At 41.5% G+C, this 22,125-nt stretch overlaps 1 protein-coding gene and 2 long non-coding RNA genes across 6 annotated transcripts; 1 reads left to right on the forward strand and 2 right to left on the reverse strand.

The window, feature by feature from the left end:
* Window positions 1–44: 44 nt before the first annotated feature.
* Window positions 45–21,487, forward strand: LOC311256685. Of its 4 annotated transcripts, none has more exons than XR_014622515.1 (6): window positions 45–1,532; window positions 2,805–3,229; window positions 3,383–3,450; window positions 13,686–13,784; window positions 20,169–20,237; window positions 20,334–21,487. It is a non-coding gene; the product is annotated as an uncharacterized lncRNA (long non-coding RNA). The 4 variants fall into 4 exon arrangements; XR_014622516.1 differs by having other exon boundaries at window positions 45–1,039; window positions 1,474–3,229; XR_014622514.1 differs by having other exon boundaries at window positions 45–3,229.
* LOC311255683 (uncharacterized protein) lies at window positions 7,605–12,228 on the reverse strand (the record flags this gene model as incomplete). Its single annotated transcript, XM_084350332.1, is given in 2 exon segments — window positions 7,605–7,838; window positions 7,840–12,228. Coding segments are annotated over 2 exon segments (4,494 nt in total). The 3' UTR covers window positions 7,605–7,733.
* On the reverse strand, window positions 12,889–13,587 carry LOC311256686. Its single transcript, XR_014622518.1, has 3 exons — window positions 13,512–13,587; window positions 13,086–13,154; window positions 12,889–12,989 (listed from the first exon to the last, which is right to left on the reverse strand). It is a non-coding gene; the product is annotated as an uncharacterized lncRNA (long non-coding RNA).
* Window positions 21,488–22,125: the final 638 nt, after the last annotated feature.

Consider the following 22,125-nt stretch of genomic DNA (forward strand, 5'->3'; position numbering starts at 1 on the left):
TGAGTTTGGTTCAACAGTTTATAAAAAGTGTCGTGTGACTTCATCTTATTTCATTTTCTTGAATCAGACATGAAGCTGAGAGGTCTCTGACCGAGGCGTGTCCGATAGTCACGATAACTGATATTAAAAAATAAGTATAGATATCGTGTTCATGATACACATGATAATAACGTCTGAATAATCTTTTAATTTCATAGTTTTGACTTTCTGAATTCTGTTCAGAAGCATTTTGTATTATATTTGTATAAAATCAATGAACATCCAGACAGCAATCAAAATATAAAATGCTTTGAGAAAGAAAAAATGAAATTAATCCATGTTCTGTGGAGGCGACGGGCTGTGATAACCTCATCCGATCAGTGTAATCGGCCTGATGTAGTATGGACAGACTACCTGTCCTACGGCAGCTTGTCCTGCCAGACAGAGCAGGAGAAGAAAGACCGACTGGAGAAGACTACAAACAAAACAAGTCTGAGAGCTGAAGAGGAGAAACGAGAGTCAACATGGCTGTTCAACGACGGAGACGACTGATGGAGTGGAAGGCCTGAACACAGACGGCAGCTGTGTCTGTTGGACCGGTGATGGGCTGGTTGGTTCTGTTGGGGCAATGTATCATGACTCTGCATTATGTAGTCAACGTAGCTAACGTTAGCTCCTTATGTTGCTGTCGTGTTTATTAGCCCAACACTGATGTTAGCAGTTTGTAGCTAACGTTAGCTCCTTATGTTGCTGTCGTGTTTATTAGCCCAACATTAATGTTAGCAGTTTGTAGCTAACGTTAGCTCCTTATGTTGCTGTCGTGTCTATTAGCCCATCATTAACATCGTCAGCTTGTAAATAAACGTTAGCTAGCTAGCTAAATTAGCAGACTACTGACGTATGAGACACATTTACATGTAACGTCACCGTTTACTCGTACTGTGGTTCTGATCCATACAGCAGTGAACACATGCACTGCTACGCTGGGCTGTTTGGACACTAGCCAGAGGAGCTGTATGTGAGAGGTGGACTGACTAAAGGTCAAGTCCACTGTTCAGAGGTCAGAGGAAGATTACATACATCTGTGAATATAGTTTGCATTGTAGTTGTGAGCCGATGTTGTTAGATGGTACTTATGTGACGTCATTCATATAGACTTTAACTAGATGTTTAGCCTACTGCTTGAGACTATTGCATATTAGAAAGACATTTAAAAAAAATAAAAAAATAGACTTTGCATTTCAGTTCATGATCTGACTGTCAGCTGACCACAGCAGATTGTGGGAAACACAGACTGCACCTGACAATCCCTATAAATAATCACTTGCCACCATCACATAAGCTTCCCACCACCCACCTAACCCCAACAGTCCTGTGTTGTCTTTAACATAATAACATTTCATGCCCCATAAATACATTCACATGTAACTTTATGTCCTGTAAACACATTGAGTTCTCCATCCTTATCCAGTTTTCTATATATAATCTTTGCAGAGATGATGAAACTCCTCTCTCTCAGGCCAAGTACTCCAGGGTGTTCAACAAAAAGTCCAGTAAGTAGAGCTTGTACACACTACTGTCAAAATGTAATGAGAAAAAACAATGAGAATGTGAAAATAAGTAAATTACTCTGAAAGTGACAGTTTTTTAACCCCCCAAAAAGTAGAACTGGTAAATATGAAGTGACTGTGATGATTCTGATGTAACAGAGACTATTCTGGTTGTTTTCAGGAATATGTGTTGCTGCATAAAATGCAACTCAAGCTGTGGTGTTATAATTAATTAAAAATAATTTCAGGGTCTTTGAAAAGCTGCATTTACTGTCAGATAAGTAACTGTGCTGTTCTTTCTGCAGGACAGTCACTGATCTGTGTTTATAACCAGTCAAGACACTTCTGGACGTCCTTCCTGTATATAGTTGTTTATGCTAATTGTACTGTATATTGTCTAAACGATAAAAAGGTATACTATCGTTGTAGTGTTATTTATTTACATGTGTTCCAAAAACTATAATAAGCAAGTCTAACCTAACCCAGTTGTTATTAGTGCATCACGTAAAGTGAAAGAACTGTAACGGGGGCTTTTATTGTGAAGAAGTTACAGGAAATGAAACATGTTTGTAACTGAATTAGCGGAGCTGCTTTGTTAGCAGTGATTCTTCGATAGTACTACGGAGATCAAGACAAGCATGTCATTGGTTTAAGACACACCTTCAAGCAGGTAGCGCAGCTGTGGTGTCAAACCGAGCAGAACCGGGCCGGCAGATGTGACGGAAAAACAGCAAGAGAACTCAGTTTTCTGCTCGCCACAGTCGAGGCTTCAGATCTGCCGGTTGACATCCAGCTTTGCCTCCGCGGGCCTGGACACACTTTATCAGGATCTCCTGCCAGGGTTCCCCAAATTGTCAGCCAAGGTTTTGTGCATCTTTGGGACCACTTACCTATGTGAACAGGCTTTTTCTGTCATGAGCATGAGTAAGATTGAACTGTTCCAGGCTTGCACATAAATACCTCGATGACATTATGAAACTGGCAACTGCTCGAGACTTGATGCCTAACATTGATGCGCTGCTGAAGGCAAAGAGGCGGCAGGTTTCAGTGGTGGAGCCACTTCATGTAAAATACTGCGTCACCCTGAGCTGAACAGTGTGTGATGCAGCAGACGACGACCTGCCTCCTGAGGAGCTTCCACTGTAGCTGGTGTAGAGATGTCAACATTACCTGAGTAGAAACATATGGAAATGAATGTTGTTCAGTTCACAGTAGTTAAATGCTGTGTTGTTGTTGTTAACTTACATATTACATAAGACTACTGTGCCTTTGTAGATCCACTGATCTGTGGTTGATGAGACTGACTGGAGAAACTGGGACATGTTGAAAGTGCACTGATGTCATAAACCCACTGTGACCCCACTGACTGCTGCTGTGTGATGAGCAGAGAACCAATCAGTCTTTGTAGATAAGTTTCATCATCACGTCTCCGTGTTGTTTAATTTGTTTCTACGATGAATGAAAGATTATCATTTATGTTTGTGTCTGCTGAAACCAGATGATGCAGCTGCACTGCTGCAAATAAAACAAAGATCCTGTGATGTCATTATTTATTTAAAGATTCTGCTTCCATCACTCTGAATCACATTTTGTCTTTCTCAACACCATACATGTGAAACCAGCAGAGAAAGACTCAGAACCGGGCTAGGCTCGGTACCAGGACTACAAACACAATGAGACGTCTGCAGGCTCTGACTCAGGTTATCTTCTCACTGTCAGCACACTGATATGTGCCAAACATGCAGAGATGAGTGAACACGACTCAAGATGAAAATAACAATACTGGTGAATCAGGAAACTGAGTAAAACTAAATACAATGAAAACAATCATGAATCAAACTTTTTTTTAACAGGCAAAAGACACGAGTCAGTCCTGTGACTCCATCTGGTGGCCAATATGAAGAACTATGTCGTCCACCTGGTGAGTATGTTGGAGTGAAACACAATTCATATCTTCCTCCATCTTGTAGATTAAAAACATTCAATATTCACCAAAACACTTTAACATTAACAACACGTGGTCAGTGAAAAGACTTCCTGTTACAGTGACGGCAGTTCAACTGTAAATGTCAGTATGTTGTCTGACTGGTCAGCTGCTTGTATAATAGACAAACACACATCAGTTGAAAGGTGATAAATGTTAGGTCGTTGCTCCATTGATTGATGCCACGACGCGTCACAAACACGAGGTTTCACTGATGGATGTGAAGTCTCGCCTTCAAAACGGCACCAACTTCTGCTACGGCTGACCAACTGTTTCTATGAAGCCTCCTCTAATAACACTATATTACTTGTTACAGCAACAGATTTAAAAAAAGTTAAAATATGTCTGATTTCCATTTAAAATTATGTTTTTATTCTATCTACATACCAAAGTGACTTATCTTAGATTTCCAGGTACACCATGGTAAATGGACAGTAACAAGCACATTTCATTGACGATGTTTATCACCCACAGCCAAACAATCATGAGGCCGATCGCAGTGTTAAATAGGCATGTTAACAGTTAAGTTGTTTATAGGGTGCCAATGTTTCATTTACATTATGGAGATCAAAGGGCTGTAAAGTGGAATAACTTCCACTTCTGTAATCGCAAATTTATAATTTTCCTCATTTCCCCTTTGAAAATGAAACCAGACAAGCAGTTGTGCTTTCGTCTGTAATGAGCCCCCTGGATAGTAAAATAAAGTTATGTTGAATTAAACCAAGAGCAGAAGGACTCCTGATGATCCAGTCAGGTCTCGCCATGATGATCTCCATGGTTTTCACGTAGTTGTTCACCAGTCATGTTCTCCGGTCTGTGAAGAAAACACAAATCCACTCGGGTCAGCTGTTCACTGTGATGCAACATTTACAGTGTAGAAGTGGTCTCTTAATGTGAAGCAACCTTTTCAGTTAATATAAATAAATTAAACTCTCCCACAGACTCAGGAGGAAGAGGATAAAAACATCCTCTGCAGCAACAAACATTTATGATCTTGGACAGTGCAGAGAAGGAACCAATCACATCTTTTAAATGATGTGAACCGGCTGCCAACCAGCAAGGAGAGGACACCAGACAGTGATGAGACTAACGAGTTGAACCAGCTCGTCCCCTAGTTTTCCCTTTGGTATGATGGGAGTGGGGGTGTCTTTACTGGATCAACTCAACCAAACACAGAAATGCTTCAGTTATCTGTTTTACAGGGATAGGAGATCCTTCGTTTTCTCAGGACTCTGGTGTCCAAGACAATTGTTCCTCATCTGTTTGTGCTTCCTGCCAAAGTCGGCAGGCGAGACTAGAACTTGTACACAGGACAGACAACTGGATGGACTCATATATTAATGTATAGAAGTTCTGTCATTGAGTATTAAATGTGATATTACCTTTTCATTACAGGAGATCAGAGACTTGGTTCCTGTGAGGATCGTTTTGATCATCGTAGTCCTTCTTCTCGATCCATTTAATAATGTTGTCTCGCTGGGTTTCTGTCATGACTCCTGGCTGGTTGGACCACCGCTCCACCATCTTTTTACTGTGGTGCGGAAAACTGTCTTCATATTTAGTGAGCGTGGTTTGACTCATCGGGTCGTTCTGAAAGTTATTGAAGTTGCTTTTTAACTTGAAGGTGGCCTCAACATCATTATTTTTTTTGGCTTCAGTTAGGAGTTTTCTGAAGGCTGGTGATCTGGTACTGGGACACTCCCTATGTATTTCAGCAGGCAAGAGAACAGTTGGAAGTTCAAGGCCATGAGATTGTTTCACTCTATCAATCTGGTTGTTATTCGGAGTGGATGAGTCTGGTACCACTTTAAGCATGGCTTTTGCTAAATCGCCATCCTTTTCACTAGCTTTCCTTATACAACTCAATGGTGGCTGGTGGTCTCCATGGATCACACGTCCAATTCCTAGATTTTTTTTGTAGTCATTCCAGTCTTTGTAGCGTTGTTCTTTTCCAACCAACTCCTTCAGTCTCTCTGTCTCTGTGAATTCTCTGTTTGCTCCCTTTAACATGAACCAGTCCCCTCCTCTGATTGATTCAGTCCACACTTTGCGCTTCACGAAAGGCTCCCATTGGCCGGGGTGTCTGAGGAGAGTGTTGGTCTCCACAGATCGGAGACGTTGTGCTTCCAAAGCGACCTCTCTTTCACTGGCCTCTGGTTTCATGCCTCGTGCCAAAGCATGAAACAGGCAGCCTCCATAGTCGTTGACTATGCTCACTGTCTGGTTATTGATCTGCACATCATAATGTCCATCTGGGTATTGGTCACTCGTTGGTCTGTAGATCAGTGTCACAGTTTGACTGGAGGGTTCAGTGCTTGGGCTCAGCTCCTGCATTTTGATAAGTCTGCCATTGCTATCCTCTGTTAGGATGACAACATTAGTGCCAGTGGCTTCTGACAGGACTCTGATATCAAGGATGGTGCCTGGAGTCCCGGGGTTCATGATGTCTTCAGCATGTGACTGTGAGTGTTCACCGGTCTCGACCGCAGGGAACTGTCTAGGATTCTGGTGTGATGGCATGTGTGCGATGTATCTGTTGTTCTGTCCAGCTCTGAGTAGTTCCTCTGTTCTGCCACTGCTTAATCCTTTTCTAACACAACGGCGAATGATGTCATCTACTTTGCCTTGAACAAGAGACACCATGTGACTGGAGAACTTCTGGTGGAACACTTCTACCAAAGCATCAGCCAATGAAGCACTGATGGTGTCGACTAAATCCTGCTTGAATTCTTTCAGCATCTCTGAATCTGAATCAGACAGCTCATTCACCTCCACTTCTTCTGAAAAACCTGATTCTCTTTTAAATATATTTAGCTGGTCTTCAAGGCTTGGGAAAAACTTACTGGAGAGGCTGGTCACTGCAATGTAGGCGTGTCCTGCCAGTACCGTCAAGTGGGTAATTTTGATGACTGTCAGAATACATTTTGCTTTTCTTAAGGCCTTTGCTTTAGCTTTGTCAGTCGTTTTGGAGATGGTATCTGAGACCTCTGCTTTAGCTTTGTCAATCGTTTTGGAGATGGTATCTGAGACCTTTGCTTCAGCTCCTTCAATCACTGTGGAGATGGATGAGTTAAGCTTGTTCTGCCAGCTGAGGTCTGCATAGAATGGTTGAACTGCAGCGTTGCTCAACATTTTGAAGATGGCCAACAGGTCATTCCTCCTGTTCTCGTCCTTCAGGAGATCACTTAGTTGCTTTTTATCCTCGAGATGTGAGAAGATAATGACGTCTACTGATGTAGCCACAGGCTTTTTTTCCATTTTGTATTTCACATTTTTAACAATTCTCTTTTTCACAATATTTCTGATGCTGTTGAGTATTTCGTCCAGAATCATTTCTTCTGCCTTCCCAATTCCATAGACAACGATTTCCTCTACCATTTTTTTAGCAACATGTATTACTGCATGCTTCTTATTTGTCTTTGCTATAACAGTCAAACCGCCTCTAGCCTTTAGTCTGCGAAGAAACTTTGGCATTGACTTTAGCTGTTTGCCGCATCCCTTAATCGACGTCTTACAAGCTTTGAAGCCCTTTGCAATAAGCTTTCCAACTCCAAACGCAACAAGAGCCACACCAATCGAAATGGCTTTATTAATAGCCCATGATTTCCAGCTGAATTCTCCTTTCACCATGGACTCTATGCCATAAATGCAGTCGGATATTCCTTCAGTAATGAATTCCATGCCGACAAGAGCCAATGTACCAAACGTAACTGTAATGAGCACTGCTCCTCCAACAATCTGTGAAACTCCAAGAAAGAACTCTACCAGAGCTCCCCATGGGAATCGAGGCTCCTCTCCCACAGAAAACACATATTTCAGACCTTGGCTGTAGAGGTTGTGGGCTTCCACTTGGAGATCTTCATCCGCACTCGACACCAGGGAGAAAGTAGGTGATTTATTGGCCACTGCATCCTTCCCTCTTTCTTTGATTTCATCCAGCTTTTTGATGGCCTCACTTATGTTTTTGTCAAAGTAACTCAACATGTTGCACTTGTTCGTGAACTGTTTCTCGAGGCTGCTCGGGTCGCTGTTGGCTGAGATTGCAGAAGACATTTTTACCAACTGCAGACAGACAATGCACTCCTCACTGAGATATTTCAGAGACTCCTGTGCCTTCTTTAGATTATCTCTGGCATTGGTGAGGTAATCTTCCTTCTTCTGCTGTACAGTGCAGTATGCATGGTTGTAAAAAGCTATGGCTGCCCAGCTTTCATCTTGTTTCATGGCTCTTTCAAAGAGCTTGATGCCAACGTCCCATTTTTTGTCACTCGACGCGATATTTCCAAACTTGATGTAGTGATAAATGCTTGAACACGGTGAAGTCTGACTCTGAGACTGACTTTTGGCCAATGACAAATCATCTTTTAAACTCTTTTGCAACTCATTTCTCTTCAACTGTTCAATTTCTTCTGATTTAGTTTGCAACCAAATCCCCCAGAACTCATTCATGACGGCAACAACAGCTCTTTTTTCATCTTCATCTGTGTTCTTGTGGATGTCTTGGAGAGTTTTGAGGTACTCTGAAAACAGGTCCTCTTGCAGTTTTAACTCAGTGACATCATTCACCATGTGCTTTATCTTTTCTGCTGCAAGTCTGTCCCTGGTGCTCTTGGCTTCCTCCAGAGAAGACACTGTCCTGAAAGACGGCTGCAGGTGTTCATTGGACATGATTATCTGAGCAGATCCAGGTTCACCTTTGCGTGCGGTTCGACCAAAAGCCTGGAGCTCCACTCTTGTGTTCTCAGACAGGAAGGAGAGGACCACAAACAATCCTCCATTATTGTTCACTTGTTCGGACACTTTTATGTCGGTGCCACGTCCGGCAAGGTTTGTGGAAACAATGACATCACCAGGAAGCAGTTCTTTATCTCTTTGACACAAACTGTCTCTGTCACTGCGACAGTAGAGAGTGATTTCATCTGGGATGCTGCTCTTTAGCTCATCGTGGAGCTCTTTGGCTTTGTTGATAGTTTCACAGATCACCAGGGCTGCTCTCCCACCTCGGTATGAATTTGGAGCAATCTGAGTCAAAACTGCTCGTTTTATTTCAGATTTCCACTCCTCAGCTGAAGTCTTCAGAGTACCTTTGACCTCAAATAACTTCTTCCTGTTGAATGTTGGCATTTTGCAGGAAGAAAGATTTGGATATTGGTCCTTCAAGAACAAAATGTCTGTTCTGCTCCCAAGTGTCCCTGTTGTTCCATATATTTCCCCGTGGTACTTTTCAAACAGGGAGATGTTAGAAACGTAGTTCGTCACTGTTGAAATTGTGCTCAGTTTGATTTGGTGTTTAATCTCAACAAACTGCTGCAGACCATCTCCCCATTTCTTATTCACTTCTACGATACCAGTGGATCTGAAATCCACTGGACAGACATTGTCGTTCTCTACAACATATTCCTGTCCTTCCTTCAGTTGTAAAGCCAGGAAGGCATTCTGAACCCACGCTGACACTTTCTTCTCCACCAGATCCTTCAAGAATCCAGGGATGCTGATTTTGCCTTCACTGTTTGTAGCACATGGGGTGTACTGAATCCTCTCTGAGATTAATTGTGCAATGGGCTTGATGAGAGTTTCTTCTGAATCATAGAGAGGACAACACAAGCCCTCCTCCAAGACAAGAAATGTTAGCTCTGGGATGTCCTGCTTGTTGTACCGGCTGTGCTTTCGAAGACAGAGCAATCCCTTGTCGTCTAACGCGTAAACTGCAAAAGCATAAGGGACATAGTCCTCAAGTGCTTTAAAAAACTCTATCACAGCGTCCTGACTCACAGTTCTCAGTTTCCCAAGAAGTTCATCCTTTTCATCGTTGCAGATCTCTTCTCTGAATCCTTTTGGCACAATGTTGAATTCTTCAGCGACACATAAAATGTCCATTGGATCATTAATTTCAGTTCCTTCTGTGTTCATTGAGTCAAAGATGGCCTTGAAGAAAGAAGCAGGAGGACCACGGACAAATGTCTGCTGTCCTGCAGACAGGAAGCCATACTGGCTGACGTGGCTCCAGATCATGGCCAGAATAATGTTCAGGTGCTGCATGGAGACCATGGGGCTGGACAGGTAGGTCAGTTGCACTCCCTGATCCAGCAGCAGTGAGTCCACCTCATCGACTATGATGCACTGATAGTTGCGATCAGGCCTCACGTCCTTCATCTCAAATGTCTGCCGGAGGTGATCTGCAGCGAAGGCTTCGATGGTTCCATAGACCACGTCCTTCTGGTAGCATTTTTTTCTATCTTCATCTTCGGTTTTATTTGTGTTTGTGTCAGCTGTTATTCCAAAGAACTTGTAGAAGTTGTTCCATTCTTCTGCATCTCTTTGACATAAGACAGAAGAGCTGGACACCACATCTACTTTCTCACCTCTAAGCACTCGCAGTGCTGCGAACATCGCTATGACACAAGACTTCCCTTCTCCTGTGCCCATCTCCAGGAGCTTCCCAGTGTCGGACAAGGCCAAGATGCACCAGCTGATCATCTGAGTGGCTCTGGGCCACCACTTCCCTTCAGGCCTCTGCAGGTGTACAGCATTACACAAGACTGCCAGCAACTCCTGAAGGTCTTCTGTGTGTCTGCTGTGACTCAGTTTCCTCGCTCGCTGTACATCTTTGTGCTTTTTGATTTTACCAGTTTCAATGAGGTTTGTTACATGAGTCACTACACTGTATGATTTATTCAGTGTTGGTTCATCGATGTCTTTTATCTGACGGATTTCATCAAACAGAGTCTCAATGCTTTTTGTCTTCTCATCTCTGAGGCTCTTCTCTAAATGCTGGATCAGATTCTTAGTTCTCGATGAATCTAAGAGCTTAAGTAGAAATTGGTTTTTCTCATCTGTCCACGTGGAAGAAACCTGATATGTTGTCATCAAATGTAAAATCTTCCTGATGGAAATGCAGCCTTCATCATGGTGGTGGTCAGTTAAAGCTCCAACAAGGTTTAAGGCCTCGACTGGTGACCAAAGTCTTTGTTCTTCAAGATTTAAGATCATCTGGATGAGTTCGTCTGCAGTTGTTGACACTTGGAATTTCTCCATACAGGCAAATAAAACCTCCAAACACCATTTTCCTGCAGGAGATGTCCTGTTTTCCTCACTGTCTGTTCCTTCAGTTACCACTCTGAGGAGAGTCTCAACAAAGGTCAGAATGAAGACCTCATGAGGAGACAAAGCTTTTCCAGTGATCTTCTTTGAGATGGTGATGATTTTATTGTCAGTGTTTGTTTCTTTGTTTAGGTTGGTGTGGAGCACCTGAAAAAGTGCCATAATAAACCTGCGTCTCAGTTTCATATCTTCACTGTGAAATTTACCCATGAGGCTTTGCAGGACCTCTGCAGCAAACACCAGGGAGTCATTGTCCTTCAGCCGTGAAAGTTTCAGATCACTGGAAGCACTGAGACTTTGTCTTGTAATGATGAATCCACGACCGAGCTGAGGGTTTCCTGTTTCCATCACCTCTACGCTGTGTTGAAAGTAATCAGACACAAAATCATCCATGGTACCGTACACAATGTCTGCTTCATAGACGTCCCTGTACGATGCACCGGGTGTCTTCATGTTTGTGTTGACAGATATTCCAAGGTGCTCGTAGAAGTCGGACCACTCCTGAGTCCACTCCTCCGAGTGAACGTCAGAGCTCAGCACGATGTCCAGTTTGTTTCCCATGCAGACTTGTGAAGCAGCAAACATGGCTGTGACACACGGGTCTTCTTCCACCCCGACCAGCTGAGGCGCTTCACTCTTCTGAGTCAGCACCAACGCACACCACCACAGCATCTGCTTCACTGTGGGCCTCCAGCCTTTTGTGTCAAAAACTGCTTTGCAGAGCTGCGACAGAGAGCTCTGTAAGTCGTCTGCGTTCAAGGTTTCACATTTAAAAGACTCGTTCTTTAATGTTGCTTTGTTTAATGCATTTTCTAAATTTTGCAGGACTCCGTTGGTGATGTTTGTGATCACATCAATCACAGAATCATCCAAATTACATAACTCTCTTAAATCTGCCAGATTTGCAGCCAGACTGCTCTCATCTTTCCTCCTGAGAGTCTTCTGGAGATCCTGATGGAGTCTCTCAGGGCCAGCAGAGTCTACAGCCTGGACGAGAGAGAGTCCGGACTCATCTGTCCACTCTGGTGATAAGTCATACACTTGTATCAACATGAGGACTTTAGTTATTGAAACATCCTCTGCATGTTTCTGTGACAGAGCTTTGAGCAGAGTCACTGCCTCCGTTGGGGTCCACTGGTTGGTTTGCACCAGTCTGAGGATCATTTCAGTGGATCCTGAGTGGGTTTCATTGAGATGTTTCAGTGTGGATAAGAGAAGCTTCAAGCACTGGATCTCCATCTTTAAAATGAACACAGTGGCTCCTCCAACTGTACTCTGCAGCGATGACGTGAGGGTGCCCAGGAAGTCCAAGAGAAAGAGTTGTTCAGTGGAAAGCTTGTCTTCAGCCCAGTGCTTGGCGATGAGGACTGCGTCAGTATCACTGCTGCCACAGTCAGTGAAGGAGTGCATCAGGTTCAGGTACAGGGCTTGAGTCAGCAGGAAACTCTCAGTAACATCATCTGCTGATTGGGTGATGGACTCCACCAGGAACTGCACATGGTCGGAGATGTTTTGGAGGGAAACCCCCTGAGATATCTCCACAGACAGAAGACACAGCTCTGTGATGAACACCTGAGTGTGCTGCAGAGTGCTGAGCGATGGACGAGCACTCATCCATTCATCGAACAGAAGTCTGTCCAGGACTGACAGGATGTTCCCCAGCTGATCAGCCGTCAGCCGAGTCAGACTGAGATCTGGAACTGGGATGCTGCATTTCACAGAGAGGATTTGTAGAAGCTCATCACCGTCACTGCCTGGTTCATAGTTCACCTCAAACTCATCCAGACGACTTATCAGAACATCTCGTCTGGACTCACGTTCTTCTGAAATGTTGCTGCTCAGTTTCTCGAGCTGCTCTTTGGCTCGTTGCTGTGATTCTTTTAGTCTTTGATTCAGTTCTTCTTCTCTTCTCCTCTCCTCCTCCCTCCTCTGCATCTCCTCTTCTCTCCTCTTCTCCTCCTCCCTCCTCTGTCTCTCTTCTTCTCTCCTCCTCTCCTCCTCCCTCCTCTTCTTCTCTTCTTCTCTCCTCTTCTCCTCCTCCCTCCTCTTCTTCTCTTCTTCTCTTCTCCTCTCCTCCTCCCTCCTCTGCATCTCCTCTTGTTCCCTGATTGGTTTACTAAAGCAGTATTCACACTCATACCTGTTGTCTTGGCCAACAGGTCTGTAGTATTCACCTCCATTGTAAACATACACGTCTCGCCCATGAACAGTACTTGTGTAGAAATCATCGAAGGATTTACATGGAGGCAGAACTTGGTCACACCCGATGCAGGTCAGGCGGTCGCCCATTGTACTTTCTGATGGTGCATTCCCCATTTTTGATGAGTTTTTCAGTACTAAAGTGATGATTTTTTCCGTTTGCAAACGTTGTCTCCCTGAAAGATTAAAAAAGTAAAGTCATACTTTCTGATGTAACAACCATCGCAGACACTCGTGCCGCTTTGCTTCTTGATGGAAATGACAGAACCTACCAGCAGCCTTGTTGAGTCCTTACTGCAGTGGCCCAGGTTGCTGCATGTCACCACCTCTCTTAGCTGTCACTGTTACAATAAAGGAGAAATGCAAAACAAAAATCTTTAAAAACACATAACGTACAATTATCTAACAATGTCAAACAAAATAAACTGAGTTATGGTTAAAGCATCTGTTAGGGGTTAGGGTCCAATAGAAATCAACCAATGTCCTCGCTCACCCCCCTAAGACTTCTTTTTTTTTTGCATACAGTTGATTTTACATGTCATGAAAAATAAACTGTACTGTGAAGTATGCAGTACACCACCATCATCAGCTGCATTATAGACAACGATGAGATTTAATGTCAGGAAGAAATCAACAATCCTGCACAGTGGTGCACAGAGAACAATCTACTGCTCAACACCAGCAAAACAAACACACACCTGTCTACAGCAGTGGAGCTGAGGCGGAGCTGAGGCGGAGCAGGTGAACGGTTCGTGGTCATCACACATCACCACCCTGGTAAAAAAAGAAAAAGCACAGAAAAGGTTTAGCTCAGGCTCTAAGAAAACTTAAGAAGGCTACATTTCCAAATAACATCTGGTCAACTTTTACAGAGAAGCAACAGAAAGTATCCTGACTGGAAACAACAACAACAACAACAACACAGACTGACGTGGTTCATCACAGCCCAGGACAGGAAGGCTCTACAGCAGGTGAATAAAACCAGAACATCACTGGTACCATCCACAGAGCATCTGATATTCTGCACAGAGCCCAGAGATACTACAAGAACAACACCCATCCACACACAGTCTGTTCACCCTGCTGCTGTCTGACAACAGGTACAAAAGTATCCACTGCCATACCACCAGACTGAAGAGCAGCTTCATTCATCATGCTGTGAGACTCCTCAACTTCAATTTGCTTCACAAAATAGTTTATTATTTTTTATTGTTCTTCTCCCACGTAGCACAAAGGAGCTTAAATAAACATTGCTACCTTGTGTCACTCTGCCATGATAAGAATTAAGGTAGTGAAAGGGGATTAGTCAAGTTAAACAGTTTTCAAAGAGGCAAGAGGAAATACTGAAGTGATCTGGGGTTATTTAAAAAAAGGTGAACCACCACAATAACAGAAAAATGTTGGAAATGAACCTTAATGGAAATCTTGTGAGGAGCTGAATAAGCAGAGGCATTCAATCACTACTTTGTTGACTTCCAAAGCAAAAGATATGTTTGGGATAGATACGACTATGCTCTAAATCCTTAGTTTACCAATAGTTAATCCTATCACTGCTATCATTAACCTCTCAATATCGACTGGGCAGTTTCAAATGCCTGGAAATTAGCTAATGTAACTCCTATCTTCAAATCTGGCAACCCATCTTCTTTATGTAATTATAGACCAATCAGCATTCTCCCCACTGTATCCAAAGTTGCTGAGAAATGGGTAGCTGAGTAGATCATTTTCCATCTCGATAAGAGCTCTGCCTGTCTCCGCACCAAGCAATTTGGCTTAAGAGCCAAACATTTAACAGAGATGACTAACTGCCCTTTTTGAGAAATCTTTGCTTGATTTGGGTGATTTCTTCATCTCAGGAAAGCTTCGTAAAGTTCTCCTTGCTAAGATATCAAAACTTAATTTCTCTAATATTGTAATGGAATGGGTGGACTCAAACTTAACAAACCACTTTGAGTCAGTTTCTGTAAATAATCATCAATGCACGTTGTTGTAGTTACCTACTGGTGTCCCACCAGGATCTATTCTCGGTCCACTTTGATTCGGTCTATCGTCGACCTTCCATCTCTTTGTCCTGAGGTTGAAGTCCTTATGTACGCAGATGATACTGTTTTATATTATAATGCTGGCATTTCTACTTATGTATTACCATGTGTTTTAATAATTTGCACTGTCCCTTCTTAAATAAACTAAACTAACTGCTAAATTCTGGGTTAGCATACAAAATCTGTCATCCCTGCAGCACTCTATGTTGATCGGTATTGGCTGGCTTATATTGTACTGTGTGCCATATTCAGTTTATACCCTGAAGTACTCATTTTGTTCAGGACTAATACTTCAACTGAGACTTCCACTGATTTTGGACTCACAGTTCAACTCCTTTCAGTGATGAACTTGAACCAAATTTTTAAATCTTTTTCTGCAATTTTATTTCAATGAGTGAATAAATTGCATTCAGGACTGTTAGCATTCCACAAACAGCCAAATAAATAGCCAATGCTGGAAAAAAAGATAGATGATCTGCAGCCTTTACATTTCAAAAAGTTAACAGCATTAATTAATTAATTATTACTGAATTTGAAAGCATGTATGTGTGTATATACAAAGTAAAGGGGTGTGCTCTGCTGTGTTATTAACATTGTAAGTCCAGCAGTGAGAGCAGCCTCTCTGCTGCACTGTTTGCTTAGTTTTGGGGGTAAAACAGACTGAGCAGAGTTATTTTCTTCACCACAAAGTGTAACTAAGTTGTTTAATGCTGTAAATTGTCCAGGTGCTGCATTTCAGTTCTGCCTTTTTCGTTCCATCAACATCACGCTATTAATTAACATTTCGAAAATTGGTTTTGACAATTGTGAATTGATTTTCTACTTTACTTTACTTTTATGTCACATTACTTTCGACAACAATGTAAAGGACATCAGGAACCTGAGCAGTTCTCAGCTGCTCCAACAGTCCTGGTTAACTTCAGCTTTGGCAAAAAACTAACTGTACAATACACAAGCCTTTACTTCATGCAGAGGACGCCTGTCTGAGACGATTCGCACTACATGGAGTCAATGGGCCTCAGAGGACCAGTGAGATATTTAACCCGGTATGAGTGACCTGCAGTTCACATGTTGTTGTTCATCATCAGACTATTAATGAAAAAGTCTTGAATAATTAAATATAATATTTTAAAAAACAAATTCATCATATAATTATACATTTATTTTGTTCGCTACGGCAACTGATCTGTAGTAATTTAATGCGGCTCTTAATTGATTATGCAAGCTAGCTACACAGTAGCGTTAAGTCAAGTCCAATAAAGACAGTCAAGTTTTTCCCCTTTTCTCCGTTATGTATTCTGGCTGCTGTCGTAACCTGTAACCAGTAACTGTCTCGTGCCATCAATCCAACAACTCATGCTGCCGTCACTGTCAGCAGCACACAACACACAGGTCAGTCGTTGGATTCGTCCAAGGCTGTAGCTGCAGATCACTTTTAATGTTCTGTCCGATATGGGTCGAGAAAATTCGGCTTTTTAAGGGAAGTAAACTTTTCAAATTCGTCTCGGACTAGCAGAAAAATACATCGTCCCAAAGCTAAAAAGTGACAAGTTCACATTTTGGAGAGATGTTTTTCTAACAGGACAGCCACATTAAACACGTGATGATCTAATAGAATATGATGCGTTGCTGTTGATTAAACTTATCAACAGTATAAAAATGAGTTCAAATGAGTTCAGCCTTAAACATCTACAGCAGTAAAATTATAAATATGCAGCAGGAATATTAATCCACAAACATCAGATATAAAAATTGACGGGGAACAGATCACTGCAATGTGTGTACTTTTACCTTCTGTACTTAAAGCACATTTTGCTGAAAATACATACTTTTACTTAAAGCTGCTGTAAATGTTATTTTCTTATTACAATATCTATTAAATATCTATTTGTTCCACCAGTGGACTGTTTGCACAGTGTGGTATTTGAGCTTTTACTGACGTAAATGATGTGAATACTTTGCCCCTTGACTGAACCTGAACTGAGAGACAAAAATAGTCATTGTCTTGTACGAGAGAGGCAGTTTGTGGACGTCGCCGCCCAAGTTGTGTTTCAGTTTCACCTCTGTCAGGCACAAAGTCACAGACGCAGGGGAGACGAACACTTTCGGTTTCATTCCTCACCTCTGGTTTTTCTCTATGGAAAACTCTAAGTGTTTTGTGATAGCAGACACATGTAGGTTGTTTGCCTGAAAATATTACATATAAAGATAAAAAAATAATAATCTGAGTAAAGGATTGAAAAATTTAAAATACAAAATATTGCAGTTGTGGTGACTCTCCTCTAATCGGCCTATTTGTCAGGACATAATAAAACAAAGAGAAGAAACAAAGAGCTTACTCTGACTGCTGTCTGGTGACGAGTCGCTGTCCCTCGCAGGACAGTGTCAGGGAGGTGTTGCTGTCCTCCACGGCTGCTGCTGTCTGCTGCTGTCTGATGCTGTCTGCTGCTGTCTGCTGCTGTCTGCTGCTGTCTGCTGCATGAGCTCAGCATCCAGAGCAGAGCGGGGAGGGCTGATCAGGACAGGAGGGGCTGCACGGAGGAGGGACACTCGACTGTACACACTCACATTACCTCAAGTTAAGGTTTGTGAAAGTCAAATAGATGATGTTTGAAGGTGATGATGATTATGAAAAAAAATAATACATTTCATCATCATCTCCTCCTGATGATATAAAGTCAGGCTCAGCCATCGTCTCCTCCTGATGATATAAAGTCAGGCTCAGCCATCGTCTCCTCCTGATGATATAAAGTCAGGCTCAGTCATCGTCTCCTCCTGATGATATAAAGTCAGGCTCAGCCATCGTCTCCTCCTGATGATATAAAGTCAGGCTCAGCCATCGTCTCCTCCTGATGATATAAAGTCAGGCTCAGTCATCGTCTCCTCCTGATGATATACAGTCAGGCTCAGTCATCGTCTCCTCCTGATGATATAAAGTCAGGTGAAGTCTCGTAGTCCACAGAACATTTCTGGAGCTTCACAGTAAAACAGAGTTGCAGCGTTCTGCTGAACACCTGAAGCAGCTGGAGATGATTCAAACATCAGATGTCTCCATGCAGCTCGTCTGCTGTGATCACAGAGATCACCACCTGATCTGAGGAGACCAGAGTAAACCCTTCATTAACATGAAGTCTTCACTGCTAAAATTGTTAGCTCACACATCTGTATGGAGCCATTTAATGTGTCTTTAGTTTTTTGTTATGTATTTAAAACACTTCCCCGTTGACTTCAGTCCCAGAGGACTTCCTTTAGATTCTCTGAGTACTTCACTAAAAAGTGATGTCAGCAAGTATTTTTATCTTTATGTTCCTGTAAACAGCTAATTTATGACAACACTTAACAGATATGGTTATGGTTGAACTCTCACACGCCTCTCTGGCTGTTCAAAGTTTCATTCCTTCTGCACATTGACGCACAGATTCATCTGAACCTCCAGCTGACGGTAATGTGACAACTTTGAAACCTTTTACTCATCGACACAAACTGTTGTGAGCTCAGCTACACTAGAAACAGCAAAAATCTGATGAAGGAAATTATTCATTTCCTTCAAACTCACAACTCTGAACTCTGTGTTTCTTCCTGTTCCTACAGTTTTGCTGTTTGAGCTTCACTGTGTACAATGATGTATGAAGAAACTGACTATCTGATTTTAAGAGGTGGCTCTCAGAGCAGGATCTGTGACATCACAAATAGTTTGTAAATAATAAACTTGTGATGTGCACAAACACTGAGAATGGAGTTTTTCTGTGACGTAGCAGACGTGTCGTGTTCAGCAGGTAAAAATGTGGAAATGAAAAAGATTTGCTTTTGATATGTTGTGTAATTTTAATGAGGAGAAACGTAGGTGTCACTTAAAAACATTTAGCATGATGATTATCCTTTTTGGAAGAACGGAAGGAAGGATCTGTCTGATTTTGTAACTTTCAGTGATGAAAGTAACAAAGTAAATTTACTCAAATACTGTAATTATGTACAACTTTGCAGTACTTGTATTTCACTTGAGTATTTACATGTTCTGCTGTTTTCTCCTTGTGCAGCACATCTGAGGAGAGATGTTCCTTTATATTTGACTTCATTCGGTCACTTGTCAGATGATGAAATAAAAATCTGATCAGTTTATTAAACATGATTCACTATCACACATCAAACTGCCTCAAAGTTCAAACTGGCTCCACCTCAACCAATACAATACTTTGTACTTTACTTAGTACTGTCAGTGAAGCAATAACACAATGACAGTGAGGAGCCTTTCTGATCAGCTTCGTCCTCAGAGGTGAAATATAACATGTGTTTTCATCAGTTCCTCTGAAGGCAAAGTGGATTTTTATTGAACAGTTCAACAGTTTCTGTGGACTTTGGGTTCCTTATCAAGATTCAACACTCAGTTTCACTTTCATTGTTACACAGGACAGTAAAACACCTGACGAACACTCAGAGTCAACTCAGCAACCTTGTGTGGATTATCTTTTTATTACTTCACTATCTGTTGATTTTAATGGTCACTGATCTCATTTTAACTGTACTTCAAACTCTTTGTAACCTTAAATATTGTTATTTTATTTTCCCCTCCTCTATTTTCTCCTCTTATTAATTTGTGAGCTGATTATTCAATAATTTAATCGTCATGTTTTTATGCCTCTGTGCTGTGGAGGGCTGTGGCTGAAGGCATTATGTGTTCAGGTTGTTTGTCCTTTCGTCCGTCCCTTTCTACTGAACACAATATCTCATTGACACCTGGAGGAAATGTCTTCAGATCTGGGACAAATGTCCACTCAGACTTTAGGATAAACTCATTAAATATTGGTGGTCAAAGGTCAAAGTCACTGTGACCTGACAAGACATCACTATCATCAGGATTGAGACTAACATCCACTTCACGTGATCTCTCTTTTAAAAACTCACTAAAGTTGCTTTCTGGAAGTTTCCTCAAACAAACACGTCCTCAACCTCCAGCTGTTCAAGATCACCGTCAGTAAACAGACATGATTCATGTTTAAAGATTCAATTTGTACTAATTTCAGTTCAAAACACTTAAAAATGAACAACATTAATTTTGACATGATGTCAAAGATGTATTTGTACTGCATACTTCACAGTACAGTTTATTTTTCATGACATGTAAAATCAACTGTATGCAAAAAAAAAAGAAGTCTTAGGGGGGTGAGCGAGGACATTGGTTGATTTCTATTGGACCCTAACCCCTAACAGATGCTTTAACCATAACTCAGTTTCTTTTGTTTGACATTGTTAGATAATTGTACGTAATGTGTTTTTAAAGATTTTTTGTTTTGCATTTCTCCTTTATTATAACAGTGACAGCTAAGAGAGGTGGTGACATGCAGCAACCTGGGCCACTGCAGTAAGGACTCAACAAGGCTGCTGGTAGGTTCTGTCATTTCCATCAAGAAGCAAAGCGGCACGAGTGTCTGGGATGGTTGTTACATCAGAAAGTATGACTTTACTTTTTTAATCTTTCAGGGAGACAACATTTGCACACGGAAAAAATCATCACTTAAGTACTGAAAAACTCATCAAAAATGGGGAATGCACCATCAGAAAGTACAATGGGCGACCGCCTGAGGTGCATCAACTGTGACCATGTCCTGCCTCCATGTAAATCCTTCAAGCATTTGTACAAAAGAACTGTTCATGGGCGATACATGTATGTTTACAATGGAGGTGAATACTACAGACCTGTTGGCCAAGACAACAGGTATGAGTGTGAATACTGCTTTAATAAACCAATCAGGGAACAAGAGGAGGGAGGGATGTTGATTGTAAAAATTATCCGTCGAATCTTTTCCTAATAAACAAACTGTTGTGAGCTCAGCTACACTAGAAACAGCGAAAATCTGCTGAAGGAAATTATTCACTTTCTTCAAACTCACAACTCTGAACTCTGTGTTTCTTCCTGTTCGTGCAGTTTTGCTGTTTGAGCTTCACTGTGTACAATGATTTATGTAGAAACTGACTATCTGATTTTAAGAGGTGGCTCTCAGAGCAGGATCTGTGACATCACAAATAGTTTGGAAACCAATCCTGATTCAATATTCAAACATAACTGTGACGTGGAAACTTGTGATGTGCACAAACACTGAGAATGGAGTTTTTCTGTGACGTAGCAGACGTGTCGTGTTCAGCAGGTAAACTTGTGACAATAAAAATATTCACTTTTGATATGTTATGTAATTTTAATGAGGAGAAACGTAGTTGTCACTTAAAAACATTTAGCATGATGATTATCCTTTTTTCTGCAAAACCCACGTCAGACACACAGTAAATCATTAGGTATGATGTGTGGAGGGCTTCTTTAAAGAAGTAGCTGCGTCACTAAATGAGCTGTCAGAGCTCTTTAACTCCTCCAGCAGGAACTAGTGTCGCCTCTTTATGTCAGTTTGTACTTAAATACGATCAATAATCAAATCAAAGACATTATTTTTATTGACAATGTCAGTCTTTTATTTTGGAAGGATCTGTCTGCTTTTGTAACTTTCAGTGATGAAAGTAACAAAGTCAATTTACTCAAATACTGTAATTATGTACAACTTTGCAGTACTTGTATTTCACTTGAGTATTTACATGTTCTGCTGTTTTCTCCTTGTGCAGCACATCTGAGGAGAGATGTTCCTTTATATTTGACTTCATTCAGTCACTTGTCAGATGATGAAATAAAAATCTGATCAGTTTATTAAACATGATTCACTATCACACATCAAACTGCCTCAAAGTTTAAACTGGCTCCACCTCAACCAATACAATACTTTGTACTTTACTTAGTACTGTCAGTGAAGCAATAACACAATGACAGTGAGGAGCCTTTCTGATCAGCTTCGTCCTCAGAGGTGAAATATAACATGTGTTTTCATCAGTTCCTCTGAAGGCAAAGTGGATTTTTATTGAACAGTTCAACAGTTTCTGTGGACTTTGGGTTCCTTATCAAGATTCAACACTCAGTTTCACTTTCATTGTTACACAGGACAGTAACACACCTGACGAACACTCAGAGTCAACTCAGCAACCTTGTGTGGATTATCTTTTTATTACTTCACTATCTGTTGATTTTAATGGTCACTGATCTCATTTTAACTGTACTTCAAACTCTTTGTAACCTAAAAGGTCACCGTCAGTAAACAGACATGATTCATGTTTAAAGATTCAATTTGTACTAATTTCAGTTCAAAACATTCAAAAATGAACAACATTAAATTTGACATGATGTCAAAGATGTATTTGTATTGTGTTGCAATGATATCTTCTGAAGATAGCATGC

This window comes from Pagrus pagrus (genome assembly GCF_965226575.1).
Source record: "Pagrus pagrus genome assembly, chromosome: 4".
Classification (NCBI taxonomy): domain Eukaryota; kingdom Metazoa; phylum Chordata; class Actinopteri; order Spariformes; family Sparidae; genus Pagrus; species Pagrus pagrus.